Genomic DNA, 23,651 nt, shown 5'->3' on the forward strand with positions numbered 1-23,651 from the left:
CAATAAAGATCTATGATGAGCATAAGCGCTTTTGCATTACGTAAATTATAATTTTTTTACGAAACATAGAAATAAATTACTACACTTACTTATAAAATAATACACTTATTATACTGCTGTTCATCTATTTCTAACTAACGTTAATTGTAAAGAAAACTTACGTTAAGAATTTTCTGTAGTCTTTATATTATAACTAGTATGTAAAAAGATATTTTTATTGAAATAGATCAAAATGCGAAATGAAGTTCTGAAATTGCTATAGATATAAAGTTAAAAACAATAAAATGCATTTAAAAAAAACACTATATTGTTTTTCACAGAATATACTCAGTAGAAACATAATTTTTGCACTCTAATTGTATCAGTCTGTTTAGTATAAACTGTGTAGATATTAAAATAGCAAATTTAATAAAATATTTTTTTTTCAAATTGAAGTTCATTTCATTTTAAAACAAGAATCTTCAATAAAATGATATCATATTTGTTAGATTAACTTCTATAATCTTAATTTTTGAGGATTTTCGTAAAGTAACATTTCATCCTATTGTTTGAATGCTGAAATAGAACTTGAACAATTAACATTACACAAATAAAGATTCATCAATGTAGAGATCAGTCGTTTAAGTAAAGTGCTGAAATAAATAAAATAAGCTATCTCAGAACTACATTTTTAATGTGGCTAAAACAAAATTCAAAAGAACTATTTGACGAATCTAGTGCTAAAAATATCTGACAAATCTAGTTCGAGAAGTATCTTACAAATCTAGTGAAGTATCTGACGAATCGAGTGCGAGAAGTATCTGAGGAAACGCGAGAAGTATCTCAGATGCTGCTTCAATAAAATTTTCTCATGAGAGGGCTATATTCTTTTTTACATGAACCTTAACTTACATTATCTGAAATAATTTATATTTATCTGAAAGTGTTCCATAATAATAACATGATATATGACCTTGTCTGGCTGAAATTTGTACAACATATTTCCTAACATTTGAAAACAAAAATTTTATTTCATCCTTTTGGCAACAAATAAAAATCACTAGCACAATCAGTAATATTTTTAAACCACAATCTTGAATTCAGAACAGAATGAAATCTATTTTTAGAAATTCCCTCTATATCTGCCTAACACATTAGTATTGACTTCGAAAACTGTTACATGATTGGATGCTAGATGTTTGATTTTATTAAATTTCATTGTTATTTCTCATACTTTCTTTTTCACCAGTACATTTTAATGCGCATGGTTAAAGGAATGAGTTTTGGTAAAAATTAAAGCGATTAATAGCCAATCCATGGATTCCTTAACTTTCCACGGTGAAAACTTCTCTAACTGTGATTTATCACTTGCATTTCTGAAATCTTGATAGACGAAGGTGTCATGCGGGGCTTTCGTCGCAGCCCATCATTTTCAAAATTTTGCTTCAGTAAAATGCGCACGCAAATTATAAATTAAGAATACTTTTCATTTTGATTGAGCTCCATTTTTTCATAAAATGAAAGATTTTTTAGAGTATATCATACTTGATTCTTATCATATTTGATTTCATGAAAAGTAGTTTACGATATTCAATATAATTGCTCCCCTGTATCACTCTGCGACAGACATAATAATGGAGAATCGAAAATACATCATTAACATCAATCAACAAGTTTTCTCCATAGTTCAGACTCTTCAAGAAAAAAGCTTCTCCATAAATCAAATTTATAAAACATAAAATCTGTTTCATAAAAAATTGAAAATTTTAAATATTTCAGGAATTTCAAATTCCTCATTTCAATTTAAATTACTATTATTAGTTTCTTTAATAATGAGAAGACAATGGAACTTGAAAAACTCTAAACTTTTCCAAACAATGGCTTTCAAGCTTTTAGTTTTAATTCAATAAATTTTATAATCTTTCCAAAATCAGTGTACATGAAAGATGCAACACTTCTCATTAAAAATGATTTTATATTTGCAGGAAAGATTGCAAAGCAATAGTTTTGAGTTATGCTAATCAGAAAATAATCTTCAAGAAGCTTATTTCACAAAATAAGAATATGAAAAATCGTCTTCCAATAATATTGCATAATGATTAACTTAACCTAATTAAAAAAATATGTGTATTGACATTTTTCTGTCATGAAAATCACTAGGAAGAAAATAAAATGGTGTCTTAAAATTATTTGTTTTACTTAAGAAATGGATCACAAAATTTTTTTGCAAAGAGCAAAATAATAATTAAAAATAAAAACATTAATTTGGGCAATATATGTTATATATATTTATTTGAAAAATATATGAAATAAATTTTAAAAGCTGTAGAAGTAAAAATGAATTAAAAAACTAAAAGATAACCGTATATGTAAGATCTTTCAAGCATAAAAACTATTAAATATCATTAAACTATTGATTTCTTTTTTCTCAAAAAAAAAAAAAAGGAAAAAGAAAACTAAACTCAGTGGCACTACAGCCCAAAAAGGCCAAGTCCTACTGTTCCCATTTCAGATTTCTTGACCTTGGGCTCTAGGGTGCAGGAGCAGATGTTCCGGTCAGGTGGTCAGCCGAACGCGGCACCCCCAGTGTTTAATTCCCAAGCATACTTGGTATTCATTTATCGACCCACTGAAAGGATGAAGGGCTGAGTCAACCTTGCCCGGCCCGACGATCGAACCCANTGTATATATATATATAGGTTGCAAAATAAAAATATTTCTAAATTACTAACAAAGTATGTATTTTTGGTTTCCTTTTCCAACCTCTTCAAACATCTATCTAAAAGAAGAAAAGGTTAAGTTCATAATGAAAAATATATCTGATTTAATAAGACTTAGCTCAGTTTTGTCAAAAATTCTCAGATACGTATGAAAGAAATCATTGCAAACAATAGAAGTTCGTTTTAGGCCATGAGGGAGAAACTTGCTTTAGGGCATTTGTGGAAGAAAGAAACATTATTATTTTCAATTCTCCTTATCACTTATCTTTTTCTATAAAGAAAGAGTGAGGAAAATATTGAAAATTCTTTCAATATTCCTCCCGCGAATTTACTTATTTTCATTTAAATATGTTTTCCATGAAAAGTCTTCAATTTTGCTGGTTTTCATAGAATGCATTTTTATCATTGGATTTTCTCATAACTTCTATTAACAAAGACATTTTTATGTGACAAATAAATAAGATTGAATGTCGATTCAACAGTGGCATTAAAATTAAACAATGGAAGTCAGAAATATTTCTTGGTATATTTATTTAAATCGCTATTCAAAGTTTTATTTTAGTTCTCAGTATGTATGTTATTGCGTTTGCACAATTGAAAATTAAAACTTTTAAAACATGGCAATGGCAAAAGTTGTTTCGTTTTGGTAGAGTTTTAAATTCAAGAAGAAATATCAGAAGTTTTTGACAATGAATAAAAATTTCTACATTTTTTGAAAAAAATTAATTTATTTCTGTTTAAATATGTCTCTCAAAAGTCTTCAATCTTATAGTTTTATATAAAAGTAAGGCATTCACACAACTGCCAATTGGAAACAGGGGGTCAAAAAAAGTGAAGCCTCACAGTTTTGTAATCAATGGCAACAGCAGGAAGGTGGCAATTTGGTCAGATTTGTGCCCTTACCACCTTTACTTTTTGGAAAAACTAGTACTGATCAATATAAAGCAGGTAGGGAGTCAAGCGTCACAGGAGATGAACTTGCAATGACAGTCAATTCAGAAACCCCCTTCCAAAATGTAATAATGCTAAAAATTGCTTGTTATTCCAAGAAGGCAAAGCTCTTACAAGATTTTGTTGCAAAAAGAAAATATGTTTTTCTTTTGAAAAAATCGAAGCATATTTAATAGTTTTATAGAAATTTTCTAATACTCTAATAAAGTATTAATAAAAGCAAATTTTAAAATAAACTTTAAATTGTTCCAATAAAAACCTAATATATATTTTTTTCTAGAAATATCTAATTTTTCCTAATAATTTTTTATAAATAACATAGCTTTTTTCAATCAGTTACATTTGTTATTTACTTGTCGTAAAATACTTTTTATCATGTGTCAATAATTGTTCGTACTGCTTAAACTGAGCCAATAAAGATCTAAACATAATTAACAAGTTACATTTACTTTGTACGTTACATTTTTACAAGATCTTAAACACATTTACTTTCTTAACTATACTCTTAATTACATTATAAATAATACATGAAAAAAACTACGTTTTCTAAGTAAAACTTTAAAAGATCTTGTACCATAATTTTATTTATGATGAAGTATTGTTATGCAGATTCTATTATATTCTATCTGTTTTGCAGAAATATTAATTTAATTAGTGAAAAAAATAAATTCTGCAAAGATTTCCGGTATATGGTAATGAAAAGATCAGTTGTTACATTGTCCTAGAATTTTAAAGACCCTTGAAATAAATATATATTTATCATTTTGGTTTTTTTAAAAATAATTTTATGAAATTAAGTCTCCTGTATTGCAAAGTATAAAACTTTTATAGCAATAATTTATATTTAAGGTGATTCAAAACTGGAAATAACAACAACACAAAATTCTTAACTATTAGACTAGAATTTTATGATTTATTAATATATACGAAAAATTCATAAATCGGAAACATATTTTAAATCTTTTTTTCTGTTTTCTATTTATGTATAACATAGTTCTGCATAAAATCAGTCAGTGAAAAAAATATGCTATAAAACTTCCACCTAAAATATACATAATTTTATTAAAATTATAGCTACGTTTGAATTCAAAATTAATCTTCGAAAATATTACAACATGAAAGAAAAAATACCTTGCTGTAAAGCATGCACCTAAAATACAAATAATTTGATTAAATTTATAGAAAAGTAGAAATTCAAAATCACTTTTTGAAAATATTAAAACAGTAAAGAGAAAATACCTCGCTTACAATTGTTTTTCATTTGTGTTTATATTTTATGTAATCCCTATTTATGTAAACAAGAAGAAAAAAAATGGCGACCATTTAATTTTGCAAATCCTTTTAAAAAGAATTTCTGCAAATAAAAAATACTTTTAAAGATTGAAGCCAAATCTTTTTCGAGAAAATTTTTAGAGAAGGAAGCTGTATACTCTCATTCAAATCCAGTGAAACGTAAATCCAATAATCACTGGTTTCTTATTCGGAAAATAATAATAAAAAAATCTTTCATATTACCCTATTATTTTATCTCTTTTTTTAAGAAAACAATAAGCTTGTTATATCCCTTGCGAAATATTTTTTTTTTCTTGGGGAAGAAGCTATCGAGTGACAAACGATTTTTTTCCGCTGTAAAAATCCCATAAAAAGAAAATTGCTTTTTTTTATTGTGTGCTGTTTAATTTAAAGTATTTCTATTAGCGAGAAATATTCAACTAGAATATTATATTTAAGAATGGAAAGTAGATTCTTAGAGAAGCGCAAATTGATATTGAAGATTTGTAACTCTTTACAGTTAGAGAATTCTCCTTATTATTAAAATTTGTCATTAAAATAAACATATTACTAATGTATACTTCATTTTAATATTTTTATGTATTTTGTTTCGTAGGGAAAGTGTTTCAACTCTGTTTGAATATCTGTCTCATGCTTTTGATACTCCTTACACTATTATATTAAGATATTTTGATTTGGTAATAGTTATGCAACCTCAGAAAGAACCGCTTGATGTGTGTATATAACTGTGGGTGTTGAAAAGTAGATTATGTTTTTTCCAACGTATTTAGTTTTTAATTTGGTGAATTTAAAAATGCTATTAATTTTTTTTACTAATTTATGTAATAATAATGCAACCTTAGAAAGAACCGTTTGCTTTGTGTATGTAACTGTGGGTGTTGATAAGTAGATTATGTTTTTTCTAACGTATTTAGTTTTTAATTTGGTGAATTTAAAAATGCTATTAGTTTTTTTTACTAATTATTTGTAAACTTAATATTATTGTTTCGTATATTTTTTTTATTAATTAATAATTCTACACTGAGTAAATATTTACTGATTTTTATTTACTATCGAATTTATTGAAGAAATAAATTGTGGATTTGAGGTGGCTATCAGTGAACAACAGACGAAGCATTAAAAGATATTGACAAGTGCATGCCCAAGCATGCACAGTGACCTTAGTACAAAGTATTAAATTTAAAATAATGCACCCCTTTTTGTAAAAAAGGATAAAAATATTAAATAATATATTTTAATTATAGTAAAATGATGAATGTGTCTAAATATATGTACTTGCCTTACATATAAGTCCAGAGCCATTTCTGATAGGAATCTGAATCATGAAAAACATGAAAAAAGGGTTAATTTTTCCTGCCAGTTCTAATTTATAATAATGTATAATTAATTAAGTATTTTAGTTAGTCACTTTTCCAATAGGGGTCTGAGAAAAATATTATATTTCTAAATTTAGCATCATGCTTTTTTACTGCTAGAACTGTCAAATATTCATGTCCATCTTCAATCACTTGAAAGTGAACATCAATATTATTTCCAAGTTTGACTTTCAATAACGATTTTAACTAGGAGTTCATTGCATATTCATTCATAATTATTAGTTTTCTTTATTACTATCGGAGATCAACATTGTTGACTTATTGGGCCAGTGGAGTCACAATTGCATCCTCTTGCTTATTTTGTTTAAATTTTCACTTATGAAACTATGAAGTTAACATGCTAAGTATCTATAACGATAAATAATGTATAACTATTAAATATTATGTATAACTAAAGTAAAACGAAAATATTAAGTTGTATATTAGGGGTAACGGAAAGAAAAGTCGTTTCGCTGTATTTGATTTTTGCTTACAAGATTTTATTTTTAATCAATAATGTATTTACCCACGTTAGCAAAAAAACCTTAATACCGGATCGAAAATTAATCGAAATGGATCGAAATAATTGTTTTCATGCGCCGAAGCGACATTACTTTCCGGTCCCGCTAATATTAAAGGATCATTTTGTTTCTTTATTAAATATTAAATGTCATAAATTTACCTCAATCAATGATATAATTTTTCTTGCCAAACTGTATTGAGTAAAGTTTATCTCTTTTTTGATGAATTCCACTTAAAAAAAGTATTTTACTTAATATAAATATGGTGAAGAAAGTGAAAAAGTTATGAAATTGGTAAAGAAACCATTGTGCTATCTTTATTTGTTACTGTACGTGCTTTTCATTTCTGTGCAAAATTGAGTAGCATTAATTGATAACGACTCAATAATTATGCATGATTATTACCATTCGTAATATTATTACTATCATTAATATAATTACTATTATTATATGGAGAAATTGACGTTCAGTCAAAAATTCTAGTCCAGGATTTAAAATAATAACGTTATAAAATTTTTAATAGAAAGCATACAAAGTCATATTTAATCCACATGTTTCAACCAGAAATATTTTTTAATCGCTTATAGAGTTGATAATTATGATCATTCTCTTTGTTTAAATAATAAATAGTATTACTTCCACCAAAACTATATTTTTAAAAACGCAAGTCAAAAAAATAAGGTGGCAACTATTCTCTCCGAATCATATAATTTATTTTTTGCTTGAATTTAAAATAAAATTTTATTTCTAATGTCCTTGATTTTCGCAGAAAAACTTCCAAACTAAAAATTTTATATTCACGTTTTAATGCTGCATTGTTATGTGCTCTGACAAAAAAAATGACATTAGATTTGACATCCCTTCCTTTACCTGATATTTATTATCAATCAAGATCTAACAAGGGCTCGGATGCGAGGAAAATTGCTAACGCCCACTAAGAAAACTGACTAAAAGGGGCTGTGTGCAGAGCGCCCTCTACCGAACTATACCGAAGTTCTTTTTTGAGTGGTGTTTCAGCAGACTGGGGATTGTTCGTCCCGCTGTCAATGTACCGACGCCGGTTCGGAATTCCGGCCATGGACGCTGGATTCATTCGGATCATCTTGCTACTCTTCTCTTCTCTCATTGCCGTTTCGCCTAGACCGGATAATATTCGCATCGGTGAGTACTTGTTTTCTCTCCTTCGAAGAAATATTTCTATTTTGTCGGAGAAAGTTCAAATACCTGTTGCTCCGATTAGATCTACACCAAGTTTAAGTGGTTTGTCTGTTTTACCTTAAAATGGGTATATTTTAAAAATTCATTTTTTCACTTTTATGGTACAAATATTTTTATTTGGTATTTGATAAAATAAATTTACTATGTATCTTGAATAACTAAATTTGATTTAATATTTATCTGAGATATTTATTATGTACATTTGTTTTTGTTTTTTTTAAAAAAAAAAATAAGGAATTGGAATATTTTATTAAAGCTGCAACATTATAAAACCCTATGACTCATTACTTTAATTTATTGAAGAGAAAAAATGGCTTAAACGGTACAAAAACTTGCATTATTTTAAAGCAAACAATATTTTTTTTACAAAAGTTTCTTTTCAATTAATATACAAAAATTTGGATTTTACTTTTTCCATGGTTTTAGGAAAATTAATCAGTTGTCAACACATTTGGCAAGTCAATTAACATTTAATTTTCTTTTCTTTTTTGCAACTAGTATTTAAAGGTACCTAAATCGGCCATCTAAAGTTAAAATTTCTTTCTCTATATTTTATGAAAATGAAACGATTTTTTATTCATTAATAGTTTTTTTTTCAAAGCAACTATTAATTTTTCATAACCGACAACTTCGCTATAATTTTCTATGATTTTTCATGCTATAAAAGCATCAATAACTTTTGATTTGTACAAAACGCTTCGTAACCAATACTTATTTGCAGACATGTCTCTTTTTAGTTAAAGGAAATTTATAAGAAACTAAAATAAGCAGAGATGGACCTTTTTAAAACATTACACCTTCAAATTTTTTTAAAGAAAAAGATGATAGCTTGAACCTTCAAATAAGACACGTATTTTCAATAAATATTCTGTAAGCATAACATTTTTGAGACATTTTATAATTTCCTAACTAAAATTTAGTTTTAAAATTCCTTATGAATTGCCCATTCAGAAAAACAACTGTGGTACTATAAACTAAATTAATTAAGATAAAAATTAAATTTCTGTAATATATATATATGTACTAAGTAATATTCTCATTATCCTCTTGTATCTACATTGCACAATATTTTTTAATGCTCCCTCATCCATATGTAGAAAATTTGTCATAATTAGTATTTTCTATGAAATTCTTAAAAATATAATTGATTGCTATGATATTTTAAATATTATTCATTTTCAGTAAACCGTCACAATATAAGCAATGAAAAACTGTTCCTATACTCTTTTTGTAAATATAATTACGTAAAAAGCTTTTATGCAAGTTTTATAATATTTTTTTCTACTTTGAGTACATGAATTTTACAATTTAAATTATAATATTTTTAACCTTGAATTAAAGACCTTGATACTTTAATTTTTTTTTACTGTTTTTAAAAAAATATCTATAAATGTTTTATTGTTAAAATGAGGTTTATTATTATTGCATACACCACGGTAAATGTGTTTTATCTGTATTGCGCTTTTTCTATTAAAGTTAAAATAATGTAATGAAAAAATATTTCATTAAAGATGTATAACTAAGTTCAATTTTTAAAATTATTAACTTATCTCTGAATTAAAAGCTGATCTAAAAACGGACAGTTAAAAAATGAAGAAAAATTAGTCAAAAATGTCGTTTCATAGCCGCGTAGTTATACTGTAAAAAATTTTTCGATAAATATTACAGCATGACTTTAAGTCTACAATATATTCTTCATTCATTTCTAAAAAAATTCTATTCATGTCCTTCTATTATTACCTGATTTTTTGTTCTAATTGTATAAAAATGTGTTACATGGAATAACGCTTTTAGGTTGGTTTGATTTCTGACTTTACAGAATTGGTTATTTCTCTTACGCTTACGCTGGAAGTTTCGATGCTGCATGCAAAATTGCAAATGCATGACGCAGCAGTTTGAATTTTAAACACGGTGCAAGCAGAAAAAGATGCAGTCCTTGAATTAGCTTAATAAAAAACTAAATATAAATTAAACTATTCTGTGCTTTTACTATAAATGAAAGAGCAGGAAAAAAATTATACTTATAGTCGGTCAACGTACTAGATCAAAGAAGACGAACTTTTTTGATAAGTGCGCCAGTTAAGATACGGTTCAGTATTTTAAAGTAACATGTGTGTCACGTGTATGTGTGCTACTTCCATTTAAAATTCAATCTGTTAACCACTGCTTTGGCTCAAAAACATTGAATTTAATTGAAGAACTGTACATGCTGTTTAGTTATTAACTTTCGTTAGTAATAAGATGTGGTATTTTACAATCGATTACAGTAGAACCTCAATCTTCCGTTTCTCATGTGTACTTTCATTGCAAACGATAAGGGTAAATGACGAATGTGGTTATCATAAAGGAATGAAATGAATGAAAATGAATTAAATTTAATAAAGAATGAGCAGACTTAGAAAATACAATAATAAAAAGAACTTTTCAAATTATTATATTCGTAAAGCACAACAAAAATGGATAAACACACAAATTTATTTAAAATAGTTTGAAATTTATATTTGAACACACTTCCTTCAAAATACAAAAAAAATAAATTTTCAATATTTTGTAACAGATGTTAGCCGTTGTTGTTTCTGATTGTTGGCACTGATTCTTTTAGAGATTTTGGCACTTGATTTAAATCTGAAAAAAAGTGGTTTCTTACTATTGGTTACGCTAGAATCTTGATATTTCATTTGTCATTGGTGCATTCATTGCGATTGTCCTAGGTATGAAAAGTAATAAAAAATAAAGAGACCTGGAAAATAAAAGTTGAAAAAATTATCTATTTGAAATTATTATGTTCGTAATGCAAAATAAGATGAATTAACACAAATATTTATTAAAAATATTTTGAAATTTTTCTTCGAACATATTTTTCTTAGGTGCAAACAATAAATTTCCTCATTTGTAACAGAAAAATACTGGCACTGGTAGTGGTTTCATTTCGTATTCTTTGTCGGTGTCACTTTGATCTTCTTTAATATTTTTCTTGAACTGACAATATCACAAGTTCCAACAACTTCATCAACTGATGCATAAACATCAAACGAGCTGACTGAAGTGTTTAATTCAAACTGTCACCATTATTTACATTATTTGTATGAAGAGTTATTTTCTTCCTTCGCATAATGAAATTCTGAATTGTAGAATTTCGAACGATGGACGCGAGAATGTACTGCTATCAAGAATGGTACAAATGGACATTATTAATATTATAAGAAAAGCATTTCTGACGAGGCTGTTAAAACTAAGCAAAATTTACTGATGAAAATATATGACATTGTGCATATTTAATATTGAATTTTTTTAATTTCAATTTCAGTCACGGTTGCTTAGGGGATAGAGGTCTCCGATTCCCATAAGATGACCCTGTTTCGAATCCCAGCAATGACTGGTTGATACGAATTTTGATCCCACCTTACTCCTGAAACAGTGCTGATTCACAATATCTTTTGTTGTAGATCATGAGTCAGAAATTTTGCTGCCGGGCTAGCCCATGGAGATTTTCGTATAAATTCTGAAAAAATATTTTTTTTATTATTTTTACTTTCTACGACGTGGAAAAAAAACTTCGCTGAACTAGTTAATCATGTTTAAAATAATTCTATTTTGTAGTTCGATGTAATTTATCTATTTCCTAATTTTATCATCAATCGTAGATAACTTACTCAAATACTAAAATGGAAAAGTGCTATAATGAGATGTTAAATACTTTTATGACAATCTAATATGGATAAAATTAATTATTACTCAAACATAAATAGTTGTTTGAAACGAACCTCATGAAATATTACCATTATACAAAACCGTAATGGAATGTAATTGTTTCCGCAAAATTAATCTTTCATAAGTTTGATGAACCATCCATGCTTTGAATATCAATGTGCCCAAATGTATTTTAAGATAGAAAGACTCTGAATTTAATATCCATAAATCTTGAATTACGTTTTAATTTCTACTTCGAGTAATATTGTGAGATATATTATGTATTTACTATTTTAGTGTATATGCTAGAGAAATTATGGTTAATTTAACTATAACAAATATAGATATATATTACATCAAATACTTTAATGATTTTGAAGCGCAAAGAGTTTAAGTAGACTATTGAGAAAGATAGTATTTCTGAATATTGAAATGAACTGTATTACTTTATTGGTGTCTAAACAGTATGGTCATATGGATAATATTTAATATTTTGATTATTTTAATGACATTCTTCGTCTATTTTTTAGCCTTCTTCGATTCAAATTATAAGAAACAAATCAGCAAAGTAAAAGTTTTATAATTTCGAATACTATCAACGCTAATGTATGTTAAATAATTAAGTTTGACCGTCACTATAGGTATGATTATGAATTGCGTTCGATCGTCACTATAAGTATGCTAGTGAACTACGCTCGGTCGTCACTGTAGGTATGGTAACAAATTACGTTCGATATATCTATGCTAACATTCGGTCATCACTATATATTTGTAAAGGAATTTTTTCGATAATCACTAAATACATACTAAAGAATTACGTTTTATCATAACTGTATGTATGCTATTGGATTACGTTCAATAGCTACGAAATGCAAGCTAATGAATTACTTTCGATCGTCACTATAGGTATGCATAAGAACTACGCTCCATGGTCACTATATGCTTTCTCATGAATTACGATCGATTGTCACTATATGTATGCTATTGGATAACGTTCGATCGCTACGAAATGCAAACTAATGAATTGCTTTCGATCGTCACTATATGCATGTTAATGAATTATGTTCGATCGTCATTACATGCATGCTAATAAATTACGTTCGATCGTAACTAAATGTATGCTAATGAAGTACGTTTAATTGTCACTATATATATGCTAATGAATTACGTTCGATCGCCAGTATATCTGTGTTACTGAAATACATTCGATCGTCGCTATACCTATGCCAATGAATTACGTTCAGTCTTCACTATATATATGAAAAGATATTTTGTTCGATTGTCACTAAATGTGAACTAAGGATTTACATCGGTTTATCACTATATACGTATTAGTAAATTACGTTTGATTGCTGCTAAATGTAAGTTAATGAATTACTTTCGTTCGTCACTATAGACGTGCAAAATAATTATGCTCATTGGTCACTATTAGTATTCTAATGAATTACGTTGGATCGTAACTAAATGTATCCTAATGAATTTGCGGTAAGCATGTTGAATAACTTCAGATACTGTTATATCGTAAGTAAAACCCAATCCATAAATGGTTATTTTCAGAATTGATTAATAGCAAATTAAAATCGGATATTTTAGGATTTTAATTCATTTTTTATAGTAAAAATCCTTATTTATTTTGAACTATTTGGTTGTATTTAGGCATCAATTTTATTAAGGTACTTGTATAATGCCTATTATTCGCACGGGTTAAAAAAATCCTAAATAATTAATTGTTAATAATCAACTATACACAAACATGCCAAAAATCAAAGTTTGAAATAAAAGTTATTAAACATAAATAAGTTTAATTTTTTGTATATTTTAATCATTTTCAAAGTTTAAGTGTTAAACTCAAATATCTTGACCGCATAATTTATTTAACTGGGACATAATTATATATAATAAACACAGAGAATACTCATAGACATTCTGTTACAATAGCTATAAGTAAATCTAATCACGTACAAATTTTTTAAGTGTTATCATTATTTAACTACAAGTTCTTATATTTAGTACATACATTAATACTAATATTTTAAAATTGGGCTAGATTAATTTTCACTATAATATCTCTGCTTGATTTGCGTTAAAGTTGCAGACAATTTGATTTTGTGAAAACAGTGCCATAGATTGGCACTGTGAATTCTGCTCCCAGGTTTGAATGCAAATGAAGTTTATCGACGCGTATTTTTTCAACAGGTAATTACGTATTAAAAATGTATAAATATGTATAAGTAAGAATATGATTTAATGAAAAATATAATAGTATTGTTGTATTTCAAACAATTTATTCATTAATTACATAAATTAGACGAATAGTGGTCGCTGATAATTGGATTATTTATTGTTTTTAGATCAAATTTAATAGTTTCGTTGCCCTGGAACCGCAAAAAATGACTGAAATATCAAATTTGAATACATCAAGGAGGAAAGTTTTCAAAATCAATTGCAGAATTTTCTGAATAAGCCGCAGTGCTTTTCCACCTTTAAGGAGATACTCTATTAATAATTTAAATGCTGAATTAAAAAAGAAATTATTCAAATATCTTGAAATTTGATAGGTATATTATTAAAGAATAGCTAAAGAAAACGAAATCAAGAAACAAATGAACTAAAAACAATTTAAGTGTGTTTTAATGATGTTCCATTTTTGGAGCATTAGCGTTTGACCGGATATTTTCATTTACTTATTTTCATAGAAAAAAAACGAAATAGAATGCAAACTAAATTAACAGTATTATTCACTAAACTAAACTTATATCGTTCTAAAAACAATTGTTGTTTTTTTCCAATGCCCACCTGGATAATGACCTGGGTCATACAGGCATCTGAGGGGCAGATTTGTTGGCCACTCTTTCAGGTGCATCATATTAGGTGGGCCAATGTTGCTCCCGCAGTAAGGACAGATAAAACAGAGAAGGAAAGAACATCCATGCCTTGTCCGGGATTTGAATCCAGAACCTTTCGGATGCAAGCGCAGTTCCCTAACCCCTATACATGCCGGTTGGTTTTTTAACAATTGTGAAAAGCTTAATTTTCAAAATAATAAGGAATATCTATTACCTATTATCAAATATTTTTGTTATTTCAAAATTTGTATTATGTAACGCTGACGATTCAGCAAATGTGGCCGAAAATCTGAGAAGTTCAATGACAAATTAAAAAAATTAAGGTTTAAAGAAAATATAAAAATCATTTTATTTAATTCAATATTATTTTTGTTTGAAAATGCAGTATAAACATTAACCATCAGGGAAGCTATCGGAATTATTCGTGGATTTCAGCATCAATTAATAAAGGTTGTAAATAAACTGTGCAGTGGGGGATGGGAAAGATGTCACTACGGTCGGGTAGCTAAACTACGCAGAGGTTCAAAACTATGACCGATATTACTGCATCGGGGGTAGTAAAGTAATGCATTTCTCGTTCATGGTATCCCGTGTGGAGAAACTCGTTACATCATTATAAATATTGAATTTATTGGATTATGTGGCAATATTTTCTTGAAAGTATTTCATGAATGGATACATTATAGTTCACCCATAATTTACCTATTATTTACTTCGCAATACTACAAAAGAATCTTAATTTTATTACTATATGTTATAACATTGACCTTAAAACCAATAATTTTTCTTAACAAATATTTTCGAAAAATTTGTTATTTATAGGATTGCAACACAAATACAGAAAACAGGATAAAAATATTGCTTACAATAGTTAAATATTAAATAGTTTTGAATTTAACTATTGTAAGCATTTGGTTTAAAATGCTTTATGGTTAATTGAGCGTATGTGCATATGTTGTAATATTTGTAACCTTCATGACCATAAACTTCTAAAATATGGAATCAGTAGTAGAATTATATTTATCTCTTGCTTCTGAACTCTACAGTTATGTTTTTTTTTAAAGTATTCCTTTCTGAGACAAATCAATTTACACGAAAAAAAAATGATTGATGTTTTTGAGCTTTGCTTTTCCTCCTTACAGACATAAACTAAAAAGTTTTTTTAAAAGAAAGTCATGCTCGGGAAAATATACAGCAATTTTGAAATACTCTTTTCAGCTTAAGAAAATATATCTATACACAATATATATTTCTGAAAACAACTTTCTGTAAACATCGAGCAAATGAAATGATAACAACTTGTTGAAAATATGGATGAAAACTAAACAAGTATGTTTATTTGATAAATAATGGATAATAAACACCGTACTACGCTTTAAATAAAAATAAATATTGTGCGAAAATGACTTTTTTTTAAACTTTTCTGGGAACTCTTCAAATATTTAATTTCCAATCTTGAGTAAGTACAAAGCATTTTCCGTCACCTCTTTAATTTCTACTAGTTTACTTCCATGCTAAACAAAAACAAATTAATTCGTTTTATATAAACTCTTCGATATTTGCTATTTCTGAATTCAATTGTACAACCAATTAAAATGCTTTCTAATTGATATTTCCTATAACATAATTTTGACACTTTCCGTTTTCGTATCCATTCGTTTTCGAGAGTCATTCTTTCTTTAAATGATTAGTTGTATTTTATTAGTTGGATTGTATTATTTATGCTGTATACACGGAATTTACTTTTTCTAATATAATCCAGAATATTTCTTATACTTACATGTAACGATTGCAAGCATAACGGTTGTGTAAGATAGGTTATAATATAACATTTCTACCACATAACATCACTATATCACTATTGTCACAACATCACTATTGAAAAATATTATATAAGGATGCTATACAGAATTTAAGGCGATCCGGTATACGAATTTGGAGTTGAAAAAATGCATTTATTGTTTTTAATTAGTGTTGTTGTATTAAACAATATGTATACAAAGAAGCTGAAGTATGTAAACAATGAAGAGAATGATTAATTAAACTCAACTACAAGAATTTAATCTTTTAATTAAGAACCATCTCAAATCGATAACTATTAAAGAAAAAGTTATATAAAAAGGGTTATATGACATTATTATATTGAACAATATTATATTGAGATGCAATATGCAAAATTAAAGGAGGTTCAGAATATGATTTTGACTCTTTTTTTGAAAGAATATGTATTATTTTGGTTTTTTTGCGCTTTTATATCATACAATGTATGCTTAAAGAAGCTCACATATGTAGTCAACAATTACGATGCTAATTTGGTTGGATTGTTGTATTAATCTAAACCCACCATATTTCGGTGCAACCATTTAACTGTAGAAATTTTACAGGCCTCCATGTTTGTAATAAAGGAAAAAAACACTTTGATTAAAATGGGTTATGTACTAAAACTATTCATTGCGTCATATGCTATAGTGATGCAACTCTCGATTCAGGAGTTACAGAATGCATTTTTGAAATTTTTTAAACTAACGTATTATTTGAAATTTCTTACTATTTTTCTTAATTTTGAAGTAAGTATGCTAAAATGGCCACACATACAGATAGCAGTTTTGATAGAATTTTTACTTAGAAAGCCTTATTAATCTCATAAGCAGTGACTAAATCATTAAACGGAAAAAAATTTAAAACCCACAAACTTTATAATAAAAGAAAAAGAATGTACATATTATGCTTATGTAGTATTACCGTGATATACAAAAGCCAATTAACAATTGCGATGCAACACGCAATAAAAGAAGATCCAGTATTGATTTTTGCTTTTTTTAAAACAGATTATAGATACGTTTCTTCTCTATAAACGTATAAATAAAATTACTTTTTGTTAATGAAATACACCTAATTGCTTTTCTTTCTCGAAACATGCATTATCCTTATTTTTTTAATTTTAAAATGGATATTTCTTAAAAATTTTATTGGGTACGTGACAATTGAGTCAACTTTACGCAGAAAAATAAAATCTGTAACAATTACTGCAATGTATAGTAATGGCATTTCTGGTAAGAAAAAATGTATATCTTGGTCACGAAAACCTAAATATTCGGTATTTAAGCAATTCATTTGGCAATTTTTCCGTTCATAAGGTAGCGGTTAACTGAAAATTCTGACTTTCAAAATTATAGCTCCAACAACCTCGCATTTAGTAAAAAATGCAAGGTTGTTGGATCTATATTTTGAATATATGCGTTGGAGATATATATACGAAAAAAAAAATTTTATTACATAGAAAGAAACAAATTTTATTGTTAATATTACCAAAATTATAACCAAAGCACTTCGACTAAAATAAATACCGAACATTTTGTTGCTCCCCTAGAGCTAGAAAGACTGGAAATTTTACCATATATTCTGGTAGTTTTGATTATACTTTTCCTTAGAGTAGAAATAGCAAAAGAGTTCAGTAGCTCGAAATAAAACTGATTTTCCATCTCAAAAATCATTTATTACAGGAAAAATGATAAAATCGCAACCATTTTTTTGCTTGAGGTAGGGCATATTTCGTGTTAAGCGGACTCAAGAAAACAGCAACGTTAATAAAGCACAACTAAAACACAAAAATAAATATAATATCATTCCGCTTTAGATAAACAAAAGCCTGCTTCAATGTCTAAACACCAAATGATTCCGAAAGTAAAAGTAATCACGCAATCCAAAAAATTCTCTGATCCGAATTTTGAAAATTGTATTATTTTAGCTTATTATCTTATCCAGATACCAGTCAACAAATCGCAGAAATTTTATATAAAATTTAGTATAGAATCGTTTTCCATACTATTATATTATATCCTTAAATATCCTAGTGGTGACATTAATAGCTGGGTTACTCATCAAATTTCTCATCAGTATGGTCTTGCATATATTGGGAAAGAAAACTTATCCTTAAATTTTGACTGAAAGAACATAAAAGATAAGTCCAAAACCAGGATATTAAATAATCTATCACCCTTTATAGTTGAAATTTTACTCATGGGTTCGAGTTTTCTTCTGCTAAAATTTTTCTTCATCTCCCCAATTTGATCTTGGGGAATCTTTCCAGATTTTAATAACTTCTAATTATTTTGCTAATTGTCTATGTAGTATTGTTTCATTTCTCGATGTAAGAAAATCTAATTTAATTTGTTTATCCTGATCCAATACCATCTTAATTGTATCTTCGTTAATTGTCTCGTCGATCTGGTTTCTCTCTCTCGCTGCTGTGTAAAACTAAAGTCTGTTCATTTATGTACTTTTTCATGCTATATGCAATTTTTTTTTCATTTGTTTTATTTATTTTCTTTGTATATATATATATATATATATATATACACCCAGCTAAAAATAAACTGCAGTTTTTCTACAGAAAAATAATTTTGTAGTTTTTCTAGAGTTAACTGCAGATTTTCTGTAGTGCTATCCTAACTGTAAAAACACTGCATTTACTTCTCAGCTTATGCGAAGTAATTTTTCAGCAATTTATTTCGAAAATACTTTTAGCTACTGTCTACAAAATTACTGCATTTTAAGTGAGGTCACTTTATAATCATGAATTTAGAAAAAACTGAAACTTTAAATGCGTGGTTATTCTGCTGTAAATTTGAAGTAATTATACAGTCATTGTTTCAGAAGTATATTTTCTGATGAATCTGCAGAAAAACTGCAGTTACTTTATATTGTTGTAAAATTGAAAGAGTTTGATGTCTTATATCTTGCTTTCCTGGTTGGTAGATCAACTTTTTATAATGTTTATGTCTTTTTTTTATTATATATTAATTTCTTATAATTAGGTAAAAATTCTAAACATATATATTGATAATGGAAATAACACTATCTATATTTATAAAAGTTAAAATTCATAAAATACATACTTGATTTAGTTGTAATTATTTATGATTCAGAAGCGTCAAAAACTTTTAAGTAAAAATTTGACTCAATTTAATTGGTTTAAAATATGCCTAAAATTAGGTATTTAAATATTTCTGCATTTAAGTAATTTCATTACGAATTTTATTTTTATTATTTATTTATTTTCGACCTAAGAAAATTATGCTTGCACAAAGTTTATGGTAAAAACAATATTAAAGTAAAAGCAAGTAGTTAATGTCATTTAGGTAAATTTATTATTCGAATTCATACTACGCTTGGATTATTGCAGAACAAATATTATACTTATTTCCTCTAATCAAAATTTAAACAAATTTATATCAAAAGAGTTTGCAGAATTGAATTTGAAAGGGATATTTAATCCAGATTTTTTAGCTTCAAACCTCTCCTTCAAAAATTTATTAATTTCACTCCGTTTTAGAAATTTGTCTTAAGTAAATTTAGGCAATTTAAAACAATATACCTTTTTTCATTGCTTGAAAATAAAGCTTTATAAATGAAACAAATAATTTTGTTAAAAAAAATAACTCATTGTATTTTCAATTGAACCTAAATGAGCATAATATTTATAAAATTGCTTCCTTTAAAAATTCGTTTAGATCTCCTTGATTTTAAAAATTAAACGTAGAAGAAAAATAACATAACTTAGGGGAAAAAAACTCAAATCTACATTGTTAGGAATTTTTCATGAAAAACACTTTTAAGTACTAATTCATTTAATTGTTATTTTACCGTATACAATCAAGCAATTGGATAATCATAAAATTATGCATTCAAACTCGTAACTCTGAGAAAATTTATTAACTATGTGTTCACCTTATTTGATTTAACAAACAAAAACTTTATACTTGTCAACAAGACCTATCTCATGAAACTATTTGGTTCTCTGCAGTCTGCTTGACACAGCGCTATAGCTGAGAGGGCTAAGAAGCGAGATCGAATCTCAGGATTCCAGGTGGCGACATATTCACAACGATAACTTTCCCGAGTATTATATTTCCTAATTAGGTAATTAAGGTGAGAATAGATTAAGATAAGGAAAAAATTCTGTCAAAAACTTTTTTTCAAAAGGATTTTTTTTTAACAAAAACTATATTATTTTCTAACGCTTACGATAGATGACACCACTAATTACAGACATTTTGTATATTAACAGTAAAAATTTCGAAGTTGGTACTACTACAAAATTACTGCAGTTTACAAACTGCAGTAATTTTACAGTGTTTCGACTTCAAAAATTCTGTAGCGGAATGGGCCAAATCACCACAGTCTTCAAACTGTATTTTTTCTGTAGATTTTCTGCAGTTTATTTTTAGCTGTGTATCTGTATATATATATATATATAAACACGGAACATGTAAATTAAATATTAAACTAATTCAAAATCTGTGTTCTTATCATAAATAATAGTGGGAAGCCTCATTTGTATTACTCAGGTATATTCTAATTAATTACGGTATAATTTTCTTGCATTCAAATCATGTTGCTAGTTTTTACATAAAATTAAACTATTTATTAGATTATTTAAACTGAAAGTTAAGATGCGTATCATTTGGAGACTTTTTTCTTAATCCCCAATATTTTTCAAAACTAAAATCGTGCATGATGAAAAATATTCAATTTCTTTGCATAGTTTTTAAGTAAAATTTAAATAACTTGTTTACTTTATTTACAGCAAGCATATTTTGTGATCGAACTATGTCACATTCAAATTTATAGTCAAATTATCTTAATTACGTTTTAAAATTTAGAAACTAAAGTACTTAAATTAATATAACATAATACTTGAGTGAAGATTTCTCTTCCTTTGTTCGTCATTTTCAGTACATTTTTAACCTCCCATTTACTCATTTATGTAAGTATTTGAAACATCTTCTGATTTTCAATTGATTATTTTTCTGCTGTATAAGAAAATTTTTTATTATATCCGTTTCGACACCTAATACTTAAGTAAGTATAATGTAAAACCTTAAAGAAGATTTTCACTTTTTCTCTTCATTGCTACAAATATGCAAAATTACCATATTTTTAACCTCAAATTTACTCATTTATGTAAGTTTTTGTAACATTCTTTTGATTTTAGATGGGGGAAAAATGAAGATATTGAATAGAATTTTCTCCTGTTCCGTAATAAAATAAAATTTAATATATCCGTTATGACACAACGGCTATCACAATGGCACTCTTCATTTGAAAGAAAGTTGTAACAAAAGGCACTTTTTTCATATCTCTGAAGGATGCCCGGGGATTTCTTCAAGAGATTTTTTAAGATGTTTCTCTTCTTTCACAAAACCATTAGTCTTCGTGGTCAAAGCGTTTTATTTAAAATAATGTTTTCCCTAAAGCTTCTTCCTCTTATCTCTTCCTTTATCTTTAATTTTGAAGAAAACTTTCCGAGTTTTTTTTCTTTTTTCTTTTTTTTTGTTAAAAGAGTTTCTTTTTACACTTTTGAAAAGAAAGTACTCTGCATCTCGTCCTCATTTAAAACATTTTTAATGTGCAAAATATTAGGAGATGAATCGGTTCTCTCAAACTTCAAGTTCGTTTTACATTTAAAAAACCCTGTTGGAAGTTGTATTTTTTTAATTTCTGACAAATACCTAAAAAATATCTATGTTAGATGCATTTTTATTTGTATTCTAAAGGTTACGATTACTCTAAGATACTTTAAGAAACTATTTGGGTTTTTTTCAAAAAGAAATTATTTGTCTGAATAGTACAAAGAAATATTTTACTGACAGTCAAGGAATTGATAAAAAAAAGTGTAATATTCACTTCGCTTTGTTTTAAATTTGAAAAGTTCTTCTTTTTATATTGTAAGCCTTAAAGTATTTTTTATTATTTACATGTTGTCATTTTTAATTTGTTTTTGCTTTGTTGTTTCTGCCTACGCATTTACATGTTTTGATGTCAGAAATTTGTTTATCGTTCGTTATATTCAATATCAACGAGTTCAAATAAGTTCGACAAGTTCAAAATTATGATATGGTTCAAATACGGTTTAGGGGAAATTTGAATAATTTGCAGCATTTTTTAATCAATTATATTATTCTATTTCAAGAAAATTTTTATTGTATTTTTTTCCAAATGTGAGGTAATAAGAATTTTAATTTTGAAAACCAGAATTTCCACTTAGCCCTTACCATATGAACAGAAAAGCTTAATAGTTTAAATACCGTATATTTTGGTTCTATTAGCCAGAATATGGTTCTATTAGCCAGAATAACTAAGAATGTTTTTACCGTATTCTAAGGTAGTTTTACCAAAAATGTTTTTACGTGTATGTTTAAGGTCAAAACAGCAATTTACAACAGCAAATTTCCCTCCATTTTCTTATATTTGCCGTTGAACTGAGGAGAATTTAAATGGTTCTACAGAGGCAAGTGTTTGGTACTATGTACTTTCATGCAATCCAAGTTAAATTTTTTGAAAAAAAATAATGTAAATTAGTCTTAGTTACATTCATTTTATGGTGTTATTATTAACCTTTATTATAGATTTTATACACTGTAAGAACGACAAGTATGTTTCAGAATTTTCTAGTATATTTTAAGATTTAAAGAAGTTTTGTTATCAACGGGTTTTTCTCCGTATTTCAACTTAATCACAAAAGGGCTAAAAATGCTGAAATTCTAGCTTTTGTTACGCAGTTAGTTTTGAGTTCCGTAATATAACTTCATTTTTTTACAATCATATAGAGATTATTTTCAAACTTGCTGCAATTTTTAGAAATTGATTCATTTGAACATTGCATAAATAAAACTAAGTTTTAATTTTATTGTCAAATTGATGTAATATTGAAGCAAAATTCTCATAATCACTATTTCATCATAATAAAATACTTCAGATGTATACTTCTATGTAGTGACAGAATGCGCGCCTTTCAGTGAAATGACCCCGACTAGAATCCCTGCAATGGCAGGACGATATAAATTGTGTGACATACTTCGTAACTTTCACGTTAAAAAGCTTGTTCCCATTAGATAAAAGAATGTTACGACACGTTATTTTTGATATAAAAACTTGTTTTGTTACGGTAAAAAACAGTCTAAATTTAGGTTTTCGTAAGTAATTTTTAAGAATTTTTTTTCCTGTATGGTATAAAACCATTGGTGTTACGTATTTGAGCCAAACGTTTGACGGTTTTGCACAACTCACCCAGCT

General features: G+C 27.3%; 1 protein-coding gene across 1 annotated transcript in view; it reads left to right on the top strand.

The window, feature by feature from the left end:
- Positions 1–7,836: 7,836 nt before the first annotated feature.
- Positions 7,837–23,651, top strand: part of LOC107446818 (glutamate receptor ionotropic, kainate 2-like) — a 104,498-nt gene continuing 88,683 nt past the window's right edge. The window contains exon 1 of the mRNA XM_071183227.1: positions 7,837–7,980. Coding sequence (XP_071039328.1) covers positions 7,866–7,980 — 115 coding nt within the window. The 5' untranslated portion in view covers positions 7,837–7,865. The remainder of the gene's footprint in view (positions 7,981–23,651) is intronic.

Source organism: Parasteatoda tepidariorum, chromosome 7 (genome assembly GCF_043381705.1).
Source record: "Parasteatoda tepidariorum isolate YZ-2023 chromosome 7, CAS_Ptep_4.0, whole genome shotgun sequence".
Taxonomy (NCBI): Eukaryota; Metazoa; Arthropoda; class Arachnida; order Araneae; family Theridiidae; genus Parasteatoda; species Parasteatoda tepidariorum.